Source organism: Ixodes scapularis, unplaced genomic scaffold (genome assembly GCF_016920785.2).
Source record: "Ixodes scapularis isolate PalLabHiFi unplaced genomic scaffold, ASM1692078v2 ptg000802l_1__unscaffolded, whole genome shotgun sequence".
NCBI classification, from domain to species: domain Eukaryota; kingdom Metazoa; phylum Arthropoda; class Arachnida; order Ixodida; family Ixodidae; genus Ixodes; species Ixodes scapularis.
The window spans coordinates 232,998-248,041 of NW_024610040.1; the positions used below are offsets into that span (position 1 = coordinate 232,998).

The following is a 15,044-nucleotide window of genomic DNA, read 5'->3' on the forward strand; positions in this document are numbered from 1 at the left end:
GCCCATTCGCCCTCTCAATCCACCTCTGTCTAGGGACTTGAATGCGATGCGCTCCCCTAGAGTATTATTTTGTTTGCATGACCGCATTGAATGCGACAACTGGATTCAAATCGACTAAGTCGCATTCATGTAAACGCAACTTATGTTTCAGCTTATATTGTACCGCAGCGAAAACTAGAAGCGCAAGCTCATGGCCTTGGCAGCTGCTTCTGCTGCACGAGAGCTTGTGCCGCCGAGCAGTTGCCACAGAGCAAGGAGCTCATGCTTGTAGCCTTTCCTGCAGTACAACATGCGCAGAAACAAACTATGGTGACAGGCAAGGGTAAGAGCGTTCCGCAATTAAATATTTTGTTTTTGCATAACCTGGAACCCCGATTACTTATGGCTCACCTTTTGCAACGTGCCGGCAGTCGAACATGTGCCCAATCTGGGGGTACCACTTGGCAAGGAATGACTTGATCATGGAGTGGCGATCAGTGATGATTCCTCCCACAGTCAATCCATTGGCTTCACAAATCACTAGAGTCCTTTTCAGGCCCTTGAGCTCCATTGCCCAGCTGCCCTTTGTTTCGTTGGACTGAAGCGACAAATAGAACATTGCATTATCACACCAAACAGACCTGTTGAATGAGACAATGCATGTCTGAAAAATGTTGTTTTCGCCATTCATTTTCACTTAATTACAGAAAGGTTTCATTTCAGTGGAACAGAAGCATCAGAACATTTATAGCAGGGGAATTTACCTGCACTGTTTCCACATGGAGAACCTTGTTCGTTGACACGTCAACAACGGTGTACGTTCCATATTTCGCTGAGTGCCCGGGGGAGTCTGACCGCCCATCACCAGCGAGGACCAGTTCTCGTCCACTTGCTTGCTCAAAGAGCTCGTTTTGTTTCCTGTTCCACACCTGGAAGTCTATTTGCAAAGACTTTTCTAAACAAACATAAATCCTGGACATGTTTTTCATTTCACCTATAAGTATACTGCAAGCTTCTTTCGTTTATGTGAACTCCCATGGAAGTTGAGCATTTAAGTTTCAATCCCAGCTAATGCGATCAAAGCATTGATTTGTCTTTATATTCAAAATGAGGGGATGAAATGCTCCATGTCGTGGGTATAAATACTGAAGGCACATATGCACATTTAGGTAGATTGGCAAAACACTTTGTTTTTTTTATTATCCATGCATGGGAAAGTTGATGAATAGCTTTTGACACTTTCCGCATTGAAACTCAAGCAGCATAGTGTTGGACTTACTTAGGTCGCATAGACCCCTGCCTGTTCAGGTCTTGTTCCCCTCGCAGCATTCAACAAGCACAGTTTGGCTGCCGAGAAGCTGCCTTCTCAAGAGCGACCTTGAAGAAATGCCACTCGGTATAAAAATAGAGTACTGGCCAATTAATCTTTACAATCGAACTGGGGAACATCTATTGTTGCTTCTTTTACTTATTCCCCACATCAAAATCTGTCCTTTACGCTGCCCACTTCTCCAGTAGGTGCAGTCAGTCACAAAGCAGGAGAATAAGAACTGAAAACATTGCCTCCCCGTTCAGAAACCAAGGAGGCGACGGTTTCCCCACATGGAATGCGGCGAGTCTTCGAAGTATGTGCCCTGTATTACTTTGCACACACAGTTGGTACCTTTCCACCCTCGGAGTGTGGTCAAAATAGGTGCAGAGGACACATCTCAACTCTCCCTATTTACGATATTTTCCGGCATGTAAATTGTTTCTTTCCTCAAATTTCTCTCAGTGCATCTTACACAAAGGTGCGACTTACTTTTTTTTACAAGTATAAACCATAGCTGTGCAAGGCCGTATCAACAGTTACAACAGAGGGAAATCGGCAGAGCCCGTAGTTTGTATTGCATCGCACAGACCTAGATCCATTAGATGTAGCCTTCGGGTACTGCGGCTTTTCCTTACAATCGGAACCTTGGCAATATGCCGGCTTCCAGCAAAGCTTCCAGCCGGCCACATCAGAACACCTTTCCCACGGTAGTTCGCAAGAACATTGAAGCTAACTCTTACTTGTGCTTATATTACAATATACATATGACAGCTCATCGATGCAGCTTTGCCTTGCGGTTCGTATAAAGATGTGCCACCTATAGACGTTTGCAAGTCCCCGGCCTCGGGGCGCTGCCACCTTGCTCAGTTGGGGTGCACTTGGGTACGCCAAATTGGATTATGATGCCTCACTAAGGTGTCGTAACCAGACTATGGCCACGCCCAAGCATACCCCAGCTCGGCAAGATGGTGGCACCCTGGGGCCGTACTTGCAAACATGTATATATCAACCTTTTTGTAAAAACAGCCGTTTATAGGAGTGTGTGACTTGTAGACAGAAACATATGGTGCTTCAAAGGATGTACTGCACCATTCAGGATCCCATAAGAGTGCTGAGCCTGAAATATTGGCACCTAAAATAAACCCCTTTCACAGGTACGGAAAAGCTTGAAACGTGCCATACCTGTCTGATTGCTGGTAGAAGGAAGGCACCCTGAATCTTGAAGTATGTCTCGTACGAGAAACAGGGCACGCCCATCTGGCGGAGGAGCCTCAGCACTTTTTTGACGATGCTCCCAGAGAAGAGTGTTGCTGCAGCTAGGAGCACATTGCCTAGGGCCCTCCTATTCACTGGTGGTTGGCTGGTCCAGGTGTGTTGGTGGCCATTGTTGCACATTCTGTGCACCCGGAGACACGTCCCTTTGAGCTTCTTCTCTGTGATGCGGCACAGTGCAGTGTACTCAGGTCAATTACCCAGTAGCTCGTCCAAACAAGACTCGAAAACAACAAACTTTCGTTCCGAGACGTAGTCGATGCTTTTGCTGCTCTCATGCTGACTGAGTGCGCTGTCACATGCGGTGTTCTGTTGTGCATCCCTGAAATAAAAAAAAGAAAAAAGAAGCAACCTCTTACACACCCCCTCATACTCTTTACTAAAGATGACATATATCCGACTGATACCAACCTCAGAAAGCCGGTGCCGGACATCATCATGAGAAAGCTAGCGTCAGAGGGGAGCTCATTGTCTATTGTTGGCAGCTGTGGTGGGTCTGGTGGTAGAGCTGGTTGTCTGGGCTCTGGCGGCTGTGGCGACAGCGTCAGCCCTTCAGGCAACATCCAACCCAATGGAGCCTGGGGGACATGATTTGGTGAGGAGCATTGTGGTGTCACGAGGACAGGACTTGTTTGGGACTGTCGTGATGAAGTCTTCATGGTGACTTGTATGCCTGTGCCATCATAACGTGTTACAACGATCTAAACAATGCTGCCTTCTGAGAAATTTATTTTTGCAGATACGTACATTGATTTCTGTAGATGCCCGAGGTCTGCGTAGCAGCGGTTCGAAGGTCAGGAGCCTGTTTGGCATTACTGATGGAGAGGGCTGATCACAGCAGAGGAAATAAAGTGTGTTTCAAAACAAAATCACCCTTGGCTCATGCAGTCAGCAATACAGTGAAACCCGTTTATAACGAACAGCAGGAAACACTACGATCAGTTCGATATAGCAAGTAGTTCGATATAGCAAAAACCCACTTACAAAACCGAGCTACGACTTTCCCGGCGATTAAATATGGATCTTTAAATCGCTGCAGCCACCCAGATCCAGCGGTGAAGCCCTCAACGTTCAGGAGGGGTGCAAAATCTCTTGCCTTGCTTTGCAACATTGGTCCGGAGACCAGCAGGTTCCGCGCACAAATGTCCAAAAACCATTGGTACAGCGCTTTTTCCACCTTGCCGTACGCCGGCTTGCGGATGCGCCTGCTGTCCGCATTTAGCCGTTCACGGGCCTTGTCTCGGATGGCAGACTTGTTTTTAAGAATTGTACTCAGCATACTTCTGGGGATCTTGTAGGCAGCGGCAACGTCTGATTTCTTTTCGCCGTGCTCCACACAACTGATGATGTCGACCTTGTCGGAAAGTGGCAGAGCCTGCCGCTGCTTCGTCGTCATTTCGGGCGCGAACTAGCTGGCCCGTACAGTGAACAGAAAGTGCATTGGGGACAAGAAAGACGACAACAAACAACGACTAAATTAACGAGAAGAAAGGAGGGAGGGGGAGAGAGAGAGAGCTTTGCCTGTGGTTGACGCTTTCAACGGCATGTGACAATGCTATGGAATCTGAAATGCGATAGGCTTATTGCTTCTTGGGGCGTGGTGTGTCAAGCCCCAAGTGAATGCGCAAGGTGAGGAGGGTCAAACTAGAGTTCCTTCAAGTTCTCTTCGGCGGGACATGAAGGCCCCCTAGGTCAAACTAAAGTGACTTTAGGTGAAACAAGGCGCGAAGGGAGAGGAGGCGAGAACTTCTTTTTCTTTCTCGTCTCTTCGCTTCCGCCTTTTAACAACGCGCTAGAAAGTTTTTTTTTTAGCTTACCTACGTTTTTTAATTGCTTTTCTTCGTAAGCAACCGCTTCGCACTTAAAAGATTTCTTTTTTTTTTCTGTGCCCTTCGGAATCGCTTTTCTTCGCTTATTTTTGTTTGCAGCTCGAGCTTTTGGAATTTTTTTTCTTTCCTTCACTTTTTCGGGCGAAGGCATTGGCTGAAAGACGATCGTTTGCGCGTTTTTGGAAGCCTTCCCAGGGGGAAAAAGTTCGATATAGTCAATCTGTTGTCCGTTACAAAAAGTACTTTTCACATACATTTTGATTTAAATTTTTCGTGAGTTCGATATCGACAATAATTCGCTGTATGTGGGTTCGTTCTAAACGAGTTTCACTGTAGACTATAGATTACCCTAATTTGGCAGAATTAACTACTAAAATATGTAAGCTGAGTGGTTTCAATCGGCGCACATACCTGAGCTCGAAAAAGGTTTTTCGATGCCAGCACTTGCATCGTGCATTGGTTCATGTCCAGAGTCAGGACCTTGCTCTGTGTCGTCAGCAGAAGGGGTTGACGATGTGCTGACCTCTTCAGCGATGAGTGTGGCCGTTGCTTTTGCCGGTGCCTTCATTAATTCGTCAATTATTTATAAATAATAGGCATAAAAACTTACAACATGCAAAACAAACATGCACTGTCAATATGCTGCTAACACCCAGGTTTGGCTCAAATGAGGGTGACTGGCCCGAGCCCTTATCTTTGTTAGGCTCATGTCACTCTGTGTACCCTCCTCATCTGGACTTTACTTGAACTGGTAAGCAAATTGCACCGTCAAGTGCACAATCATGAACACTAAGATGGAACGGTCGAATGACGACCAAAGTTAATTAGTGGCCTCGAGCCGAGAAATTGAACAAGCACTTATAATAGCCTCATGATTGGGGTGCAACTGTCATAAATGGCCAGCTGGTGCTCCCAGTGAACTTTATAAATAAACACCATATTCCACGAGATTAAAACAAAGTAACTCAGCAAAAGATGTCACAGTGTTTATTTTTGTTATAAATTGGCACACATTTAGCAGCATCTATTTTTGGCACAAGAATCAATTTTTGCTGCAATTTAATTTCCTACACCACCAGGTTTGTAGGCCTTCTCGGCACTTGTCGTCTTGAAGCATTATTGCGAGCATGTATTCAATGCATGGGAAGAACATAGAGGAAACAAGATCTTATAGACCGACACACTGTTTCCCAACAAGCCTGCATTCGGCCACACCAGGGACTGCGCAGAAACCCAATTCAAGTGTCTGCGCCTGCACAGTGCCGTTAACAGCGCCACCGCAGCTGCGTGACATCAGGGCCGCCTGTTGGTCTACAGTCGAACCTCGTTATATCCAACAGTGCGAGAACCGCCAAATAATTCAATATAACCAAAATTCTATATACAAAATCACACCAAAAACGCGTCAAAGTGCATCGCGATTCAATCACTAACAAGCTTGCGGCAAGAACGACTACTCACGTGAAGCTTTAAGATTAACTACCGTATTTACTCGCACAATGAACGCACTCGCGTAATGAACGCACCCCCCAAGTCGGCTCTCAAAATTTCGACTTTTTTTTTCACTCGCGTAATAAACGCACCCCCAACTCGGACGTCAAAATTTTGAACCCCCCCCCCCCCCACGCGCGCGAAATGAACGCACTTTTTTATCCTGGTGCAGCGAGGTCGCGAATGCATGGGCAGCGTGGGCGAACAAAACGCCTTGCAAAAGGCGTTAAAAAAATTCGCAAAGATCCAACGGAAGCAAAAAAGTAAAACATGGAGAGGAGCTTTTTTTTTTTTTTTTTTCCACAGCGCTGTTTGGATTTTGGGTTCGTGCGCCGCCGCGCGACAGGAGGTAAGAAAGACAAGCGGAGAAGCGCTCTAAGCGAACAAAACAACTTGCGAAATGCGGCAAAAAGAAAACACGGAACTAAGAGAAAACAAAACCAGAGGAACGTTTCCTTTTTTTTTTTTTTTTTTTTGGCACAGCGCAGTTTGGTTACGGGGGGTCGCGCGCCGCGCGCAATGAGGTAAGAAAGAGGAGCGGAGAAGCCCTCTAAGCAAACGAAACAGATTGCGAAAGGCGGCAAAAAGAAAAAAAAAACAAAAAAAAAAACACGGAACTGAGAAAAAATAAAAAAAAAGGTTTTTTTTCTTCTTTTTTCCACAGCGCAGTTTGGTTACGGGGGTCGTGCGTCGCGCGCCGCGAGCAAGGAGATAAGAAAGATAAGCGGAGAGCCCTCGCCTAAGCAAACAAAACAGCTTGCGAAAGGCGGACAAAAAAAAAAAAACCCAAGGAACTAAGAGAAAAAGAAAACAAAGAGGATTTCTTTTTTGCACAGCTTAGGTTACGGGTCGGGCGCCGCGCGCAAAGATATAAGAAGTTCGATTTTTCAGGATAAAAGGTCCGTTCATTATGCGAGTAAATACAGACACAAAACTTTTACTTCGCATAATGAACGCACCCCCCAACTTTGCGTCGATTTTTCGGAAAAAAAAGTGCGTTCATTCTGCGAGTAAATACGGTATTTATTTCGGCGAAGAAAACTGCCGCAGCGTAGATTGCTTCTTGGAGTAGACCGCATGCCTTACTATGACCCGCTCCATGGTCTCCAAGTCCACAAGCACCTTACCACTACCGTTGGAATTGCGCTTCAGTAGCGGCGTAAAAGCATCAAAGCAGCCACAGTTTCACCCCAAGTCGGCCAAGTTTTGTGCTTGGTGGATGAACGCAAAGTCTTTTGCTTTCTGTTGAAGCATCGGCCCCGATATCGGAATGTTCCGAGCCCTTGTGTCCATGAACCACTCGTAAAGTAATCTTTCCACCTTTTCGAAAACCGGTGTCCGAACACGGTGTACGCCGGAGTGCTTGCTTCGTTCAGCCTTCGATTTGATGTCACTGTTTGTCTTCAGCAGCATGCTCAAATTTCTTCGCGGTATGTTGTACACTTCGGCAACGCTGGACTTCTTTTCTCCGTTTTCGACGTGGCAGATGATTTCAAGCTTCGTCGCAAACGTCAGCGGCGTACGTTTCTTTACGTCTGTTGCCATCAGTGCGCCATATGCGGTTGACGCAACTTCGGAGGAATGAACCCGGAGGAACAAAACTGCGGGATCTATGCACAGCGCATGAAAATAGCGATACTGGCGAAGCATGCTGGCAATACGATTGAGCTGATTGAGCTGACTGAGCGACTGAGCCTGTATGCCGCTGAGTGGCTAAGTCTGGATGGCGCTCCCGGCATCATAGGCATAAAACTTTACGCAGGCATGCGCTTGTAAAAGTCGCAAACGCCTGCTGCGCAACCGCTATCCTCCAATGTGTTGCGGGAAAGCCCGCCGTATCCTTTGATGTTGTGCCGGAAAGCCTGCCGCCTGTCTCCGGAGCGCACGCTTTCCGGCGCTGCGGAGTTCGATATATTAATTTTTAACCGACTGAGTCTGTTATAAAAATTTTAAAATGCATGTAATTCGTATGACAGTTCGACAACGATTCGATATAAGCAATAAATCTATATATCCGTGTTCGATATAATGAGGTTTGACTGTATAACTAAGATATCGTCATAGTGATCAGAAATATAAACGAGGGGCGGAAACATTAATTGCAGGTTTAGGTTATAGTACACGCATATGTACATAACAAGGTTCTCATTAAAAAAAACTACAGCACTCTTTTTCATTTATTTTCCGCAATTGAGAGAAACGGCCTTCCAGGTTAACACTGAACAGATGAAGCGACGGCAGCTTGACCACCTCATCAGGAAGAGAGGACCAGTGAGGGAAACGAGTTTTCCAAAACAGAATGATGTATACACTCACACTTTTCTAAATGGCGTGGCACTCATACTGTGGGTATCCTATTCCGAAATTCAGCAGCATCTCCTTATTCGCCACAATGAGGAATAGCACATGCTCAAGATGCCGCGGAGTTTGCACATCCTGCTCAAGCTCGGAACATACCAGCTGCAAACCAAAAGGAAGTATGTAGATCATCAATTAACCACATTCTCCCAGGAATGGTTCAACACGGTCCTACGTGCCATTTTCAGATAGCCCAAACCAATATTCGATATTTATTTGTTTATGCCAAATTTCTGAAATTAAAATTAGCTGGCATTTATCAGTAGTAATACCGATAAATACCAGCCTTCACAATTGAGCCAAAGGTGCCGGCGCAAGCTCGTAGCTTCAAAGCAAGTTTCTACCACATGAGCCCGTGTACCGAGTGCCATCGCCGCAGCTACTATACTCCGTTTCACCTTATGTTGTACTGCAACGAAGGCTAGAAGCGCGAGCTCACAGCGTAGGCAGCTGCCCTTCTTGCACGAGAGCTTGCGCCGCCGAGATGTGCCCTAAAGCAAGGAGCTCGCGATTTTAGCCTTTCCTGCGGTACATCATAAGGTGGAACAGAGTATAGCTGCAGTCTCGCCATGTACACGGTACCGACAGTGGAGTACCTGCGATTGGCGGCCACCTTACGTACGGATAAGGGCACGAGAGCGAACACGAATGTTGTACACACTTACCCTGCGCGACGCTGTTAGCGAGAACACAATCTCGGCGTTTTTCCGCATTCGACCTCAAAGGCGAGTTAGGTAGTAGGCACGATTCTTTACAGCTCAGGTGAGTGCCGCAAATGAGCACTTCCCACTTTACGTGACAGCAAAACAAAAGCAAAAAAATCAGCGTTCGCTTGCTCGCGCTAGCAGTTTTGCGCTATGTACTACGCTAATTCCACGACCACTCGCATTCGTGCTTTCCACTGGGAAAGAAGCAGAAAAATATTTCAGTAGCTGCGCTCACCTCTTTGCGTCGCCGTTTTTCCACAGCACCGCTGTGCCGCTCTCGCTTGCATTTTCGTGTGAAGAGCGATGGCACCATGCCAGGCTTCAAATAGGCCTGTTTTACAGGCAAGCCCAGACTCTGCAGTAACTTTGGGCTCGTCTTGTAGTCCTCGTCTTCGAAGTGTTCCATGCAAAGACAATCGCCTTTGGTGGGCTTCCATGTTGGCTGGGAAGGACGGGCCGCGCGAATCCACAGCTTGCGCAATGTGGGCTCACTCGGAAACTTGTGCGCAGGCCTGCTGCTGCAACATACGCTGTTTGAGCAGTCTCGTGCAGCGCAGTACCGCGGCATAACTATCGAAGAAACTCGATCCGAATGGATCGAGTTTCTTCGATCCCTCGATCACTCGACGCGGTTCTCCATTAGGACTGCAGCGGGACAAGCCAGGCTGCCAAGGAGCGAGAGGTCTGTGACGTCAGTTCCGCTCGGGCTCCTCCGCAGTGGCGTCAATCGTACCGGCGGCTTTCGGCCGACGGATTGCCCCATCGCGGCTTTTCAATCAAAGAAATATAATAGTCCGATCCCTTGGTATGGTCTTGATTTTTAGGTATAGTAACGTCCGGGGCACCTCGTCCGGGGCTTATATTGAAAACTTCAGATATCGGTTCAGTATCCCTCTAAAGGGGCACTGACACATCAAAATATATTTTTTTTTTATTATCCGAAACGATTGGAAACAATGCGGGAACATTATCCTCAAAATTCGAAATTTGGGAATTCAGTATTTGTGAAGTCAAAAAACAATTTCCAAATGCCGAATTCAAAGTTCCCGCGCGATCCGCGTCGGTGCGTTGACGTCAAATATTGCGGAGTCCTGAGAGTCCACTTTCTTTCACGACTCCCTGCTGTTGCCATGGCGACCCAAAGCGAGGAGGAAAGGAGCAAGCGACGGCGGACCGGTTTTGAGCGGTGTCACCTGTTTTCCGTGGGAGGATACAAATCCAAGAGACGGCACCACCACGGACTCCGATTTTTGGTATTTCAAAAAGAAGGGCCGTAGTGCGTTTGCAATTGCGTTAAAAAACATGTTTTACGATTGCCGTTATTAAATGTTATAGAGATGTTGCCTACAAAGCTTCTAAATTTCATGATTCTTGACGTCACGAATCAAAAGAAGCGAGGAGGTGAGAGGCGGGAGAATCAAACACCAAAAATAAAAAGGCATGCGCGCATGCGCGGGAAATTTTTTTTTTTGCGATGGTATGACTGCAATTTGCATCGTTTTAGACAATAAAAAAAGATACGACCTTTGGGGTGTCAGTGCCCCTTTAAGGGCTTTCTAGAGAGTGTCGGTACTCCATGCGGTACTTTTCATGGTAGTTTTTTTTTCAGGCACTGGATTCGTCACCAGGGTAGTTCTGCAGTCCAGCTGTGAGGATTTCACTGTGGAGAGGTGTTTCGTTCCACTGCCTCTAAGCTGAAGTTAATCTCCTTTGCAGGTCTTCAATCTGGTTTAAGTTGAGAAACTTTTGTTGCAGACAGAAGAGCAGGGAGTCAGATACGATCTCAGATATCTGACTGATTAGCTTATTACTAAGGTTAGGCATCAGCTCTAGCAGCCATGGACTGCTTTTGAGTACAGAATAAGCCGGAGTACTCACCAGTGTCCAGGCACGGGGTCGGCAACTGGCCAGATGTCAAAGGCAGGGCATCAGCGTGGCAGCCTGCAGTTAAAGAACACATGAAGTGTCAGCAGTTTAACAGCCATGAACTGCTTTCGAGTTTCGAATACGGTGAGCAAGTTAGCCAAATTTGGTTTACTGTGCACGTGAAAGGGGGCAAAAAGGAGGGAGAGGAGGTTGACATTTTGCGCTAAGCTCCACCCCGGCACAGTCCAGAAGTGGTTTGAAGTAAGCAACATCTCGGCATCTCTAATGCCGGCCTCGCTGAAGTGGCGTTCATTGTCTCGGTATCGCTCTTTTTGGTCGCGCTGGGAACTTCCCGAATTAAAAGAGCGAGCAATTTTGTGCCGAGTGCCCTCCTCAATCGAAGGCACTAGAAATGTGCTTTGCTTTTGGATGCAGTGCGTGCTTGTACGATTGACAGCATCCCGCTGTAAAAATTCCTGAAGGACGCAGTAAAGTTCGTTGCTTCTCTACTATGGAGGAAGGCCAGCTTCTTTCCACGTAGCTCGGCGATGCTGACCGAAGGATCAAGGAGACGACGTTCAAAGTTGAAGTAGGAAATGTATTTACAGGTCATTACAAATAGTTTACAGCATGGTGCGTGCACAGCACGGAATCTCGTCGTTCGACACTCTCCAGTTACAGTCGAGCTTTCCCCATTCTGATTCGTCTCCCATTTTTGTCTCCTCATGAGACAAACCATGGCAGGTTCAAACAATCACTCTCCCCTCTCCGCCGTCACTTCACCAATCGTGTTTCGATTTAACTTTCCCAACTCCGCCCAAGAAACGCACAATGCCCTCTCCCTTGTCATTTTACCAATCGTGTTTCGATGTCACTTTCCCAAATTCCGCCCAAGTAACGCACAATGTCCTCTCCCTCGGCATGGCAAGGTCACCCACCCGGTTCCAGATGCCTTTAGCCGAACACTGGACGGTCGTCGGCCCTCTCTACCTCCTTTCAGCAGGCACTTCAGAAAGGTCCGCATTTCGGGAACCCGAGGCGCCGGTCCGATTAGTGGCGTCGCCGTAGACGACAATTAACGCACAATGCCCTCTCCCTCGTCATGGCAGGGTCACAAAGTTCCCCCTGGATTTCCCCGATCGCTGGACGGACGAGCGTCGACATTGTATACCTCCTTTTAGCCGGCACCTTTAAGAAGGTCCGCGTTTCGGGGACCCGAGGCGCCGGTCCGATTAGTGGCGTCGCCGTAGACGACAATTAACGCACAATGCCCTCTCCCTCGTCATGGCAGGGTCACAAAGTTCCCCCTGGATTTCCCCGATCGCTGGACGGACGAGCGTCGACATTGTATACCTCCTTTTAGCCGGCACCTTTAAGAAGGTCCGCATTTCGGGAACCCGAGGCGCCGGTCCGATTAGTGGCGTCGCCGTAGACGACAATTAACGCACAATGCCCTCTCCCTCGTCATGGCAGGGTCACAAAGTTCCCCCTGGATTTCCCCGATCGCTGGACGGACGAGCGTCGACATTGTATACCTCCTTTTAGCCGGCACCTTTAAGAAGGTCCGCATTTCGGGAACCCGAGGCGCCGGTCCGATTAGTGGCGTCGCCGTAGACGACAATTAACGCACAATGCCCTCTCCCTCGTCATGGCAGGGTCACAAAGTTCCCCCTGGATTTCCCCGATCGCTGGACGGACGAGCGTCGACATTGTATACCTCCTTTTAGCCGGCACCTTTAAGAAGGTCCGCATTTCGGGAACCCGAGGCGCCGGTCCGATTAGTGGCGTCGCCGTAGACGACAATTAACGCACAATGCCCTCTCCCTCGTCATGGCAGGGTCACAAAGTTCCCCCTGGATTTCCCCGATCGCTGGACGGACGAGCGTCGACATTGTATACCTCCTTTTAGCCGGCACCTTTAAGAAGGTCCGCATTTCGGGAACCCGAGGCGCCGGTCCGATTAGTGGCGTCGCCGTAGACGACAATTAACGCACAATGCCCTCTCCCTCGTCATGGCAGGGTCACAAAGTTCCCCCTGGATTTCCCCGATCGCTGGACGGACGAGCGTCGACATTGTATACCTCCTTTTAGCCGGCACCTTTAAGAAGGTCCGCGTTTCGGGGACCCGAGGCGCCGGTCCGATTAGTGGCGTCGCCGTAGACGACAATTAACGCACAATGCCCTCTCCCTCGTCATGGCAGGGTCACAAAGTTCCCCCTGGATTTCCCCGATCGCTGGACGGACGAGCGTCGACATTGTATACCTCCTTTTAGCCGGCACCTTTAAGAAGGTCCGCATTTCGGGAACCCGAGGCGCCGGTCCGATTAGTGGCGTCGCCGTAGACGACAATTAACGCACAATGCCCTCTCCCTCGTCATGGCAGGGTCACAAAGTTCCCCCTGGATTTCCCCGATCGCTGGACGGACGAGCGTCGACATTGTATACCTCCTTTTAGCCGGCACCTTTAAGAAGGTCCGCGTTTCGGGGACCCGAGGCGCCGGTCCGATTAGTGGCGTCGCCGTAGACGACAATTAACGCACAATGCCCTCTCCCTCGTCATGGCAGGGTCACAAAGTTCCCCCTGGATTTCCCCGATCGCTGGACGGACGAGCGTCGACATTGTATACCTCCTTTTAGCCGGCACCTTTAAGAAGGTCCGCATTTCGGGAACCCGAGGCGCCGGTCCGATTAGTGGCGTCGCCGTAGACGACAATTAACGCACAATGCCCTCTCCCTCGTCATGGCAGGGTCACAAAGTTCCCCCTGGATTTCCCCGATCGCTGGACGGACGAGCGTCGACATTGTATACCTCCTTTTAGCCGGCACCTTTAAGAAGGTCCGCATTTCGGGAACCCGAGGCGCCGGTCCGATTAGTGGCGTCGCCGTAGACGACAATTAACGCACAATGCCCTCTCCCTCGTCATGGCAGGGTCACAAAGTTCCCCCTGGATTTCCCCGATCGCTGGACGGACGAGCGTCGACATTGTATACCTCCTTTTAGCCGGCACCTTTAAGAAGGTCCGCGTTTCGGGAACCCGAGGCGCCGGTCCGATTAGTGGCGTCGCCGTAGACGACAATTAACGCACAATGCCCTCTCCCTCGTCATGGCAGGGTCACAAAGTTCCCCCTGGATTTCCCCCATCGCTGGACGGACGAGCGTCGACATTGTATACCTCCTTTTAGCCGGCACCTTTAAGAAGGTCCGCATTTCGGGAACCCGAGGCGCCGGTCCGATTAGTGGCGTCGCCGTAGACGACAATTAACGCACAATGCCCTCTCCCTCGTCATGGCAGGGTCACAAAGTTCCCCCTGGATTTCCCCGATCGCTGGACGGACGAGCGTCGACATTGTATACCTCCTTTTAGCCGGCACCTTTAAGAAGGTCCGCGTTTCGGGGACCCGAGGCGCCGGTCCGATTAGTGGCGTCGCCGTAGACGACAATTAACGCACAATGCCCTCTCCCTCGTCATGGCAGGGTCACAAAGTTCCCCCTGGATTTCCCCGATCGCTGGACGGACGAGCGTCGACATTGTATACCTCCTTTTAGCCGGCACCTTTAAGAAGGTCCGCATTTCGGGAACCCGAGGCGCCGGTCCGATTAGTGGCGTCGCCGTAGACGACAATTAACGCACAATGCCCTCTCCCTCGTCATGGCAGGGTCACAAAGTTCCCCCTGGATTTCCCCGATCGCTGGACGGACGAGCGTCGACATTGTATACCTCCTTTTAGCCGGCACCTTTAAGAAGGTCCGCGTTTCGGGAACCCGAGGCGCCGGTCCGATTAGTGGCGTCGCCGTAGACGACAATTAACGCACAATGCCCTCTCCCTCGTCATGGCAGGGTCACAAAGTTCCCCCTGGATTTCCCCGATCGCTGGACGGACGAGCGTCGACATTGTATACCTCCTTTTAGCCGGCACCTTTAAGAAGGTCCGCGTTTCGGGGACCCGAGGCGCCGGTCCGATTAGTGGCGTCGCCGTAGACGACAATTAACGCACAATGCCCTCTCCCTCGTCATGGCAGGGTCACAAAGTTCCCCCTGGATTTCCCCGATCGCTGGACGGACGAGCGTCGACATTGTATACCTCCTTTTAGCCGGCACCTTTAAGAAGGTCCGCATTTCGGGAACCCGAGGCGCCGGTCCGATTAGTGGCGTCGCCGTAGACGACAATTAACGCACAATGCCCTCTCCCTCGTCATGGCAGGGTCACAAAGTTCCCCCTGGATTTCCC

At 49.4% G+C, this 15,044-nt stretch overlaps 1 protein-coding gene and 2 long non-coding RNA genes across 3 annotated transcripts in view; all 3 read right to left on the reverse strand.

Moving 5' to 3' along the window:
• Positions 1 to 433: 433 nt before the first annotated feature.
• LOC120849062 lies at positions 434 to 3,119 on the reverse strand. Its single transcript, XR_005717839.3, has 5 exons — positions 2,975 to 3,119; positions 2,474 to 2,885; positions 1,259 to 1,356; positions 744 to 916; positions 434 to 577 (listed from the first exon to the last, which is right to left on the reverse strand). It is a non-coding gene; the product is annotated as an uncharacterized LOC120849062 (long non-coding RNA).
• Positions 3,120 to 8,205: 5,086 nt separating this feature from the next.
• LOC121832861 (THAP domain-containing protein 6-like) lies at positions 8,206 to 9,837 on the reverse strand. Its single transcript, XM_040221161.2, has 2 exons — positions 9,184 to 9,837; positions 8,206 to 8,343 (listed from the first exon to the last, which is right to left on the reverse strand). The coding sequence occupies exons 1-2, from the start codon at positions 9,514 to 9,516 to the stop codon at positions 8,206 to 8,208; spliced, it is 471 nt and encodes a 156-aa protein (XP_040077095.1). The 5' UTR covers positions 9,517 to 9,837.
• An 818-nt stretch (positions 9,838 to 10,655) lies between these two features.
• Positions 10,656 to 15,044, reverse strand: part of LOC115316391 — a 43,340-nt gene continuing 38,951 nt past the window's right edge. The window contains exons 4-5 of the long non-coding RNA XR_005717843.3: positions 10,827 to 10,889; positions 10,656 to 10,673 (exon numbers count right to left, since the gene is read on the reverse strand). This is a non-coding gene — a long non-coding RNA (uncharacterized LOC115316391). The remainder of the gene's footprint in view (positions 10,674 to 10,826; positions 10,890 to 15,044) is intronic.

Coding starts and splice junctions, on each gene's coding strand:
- LOC121832861 (XM_040221161.2), bottom strand. CDS start 9,516: ATGCCGCGGTACTGCGCTGCACGAGACTGCTCAAACAGCGTATGTTGC. Junction 8,344..9,183: donor AAAAACGGCGACGCAAAGAG/GTGAGCGCAGCT, acceptor TTTGGTTTGCAG/CTGGTATGTTCCGAGCTTGA.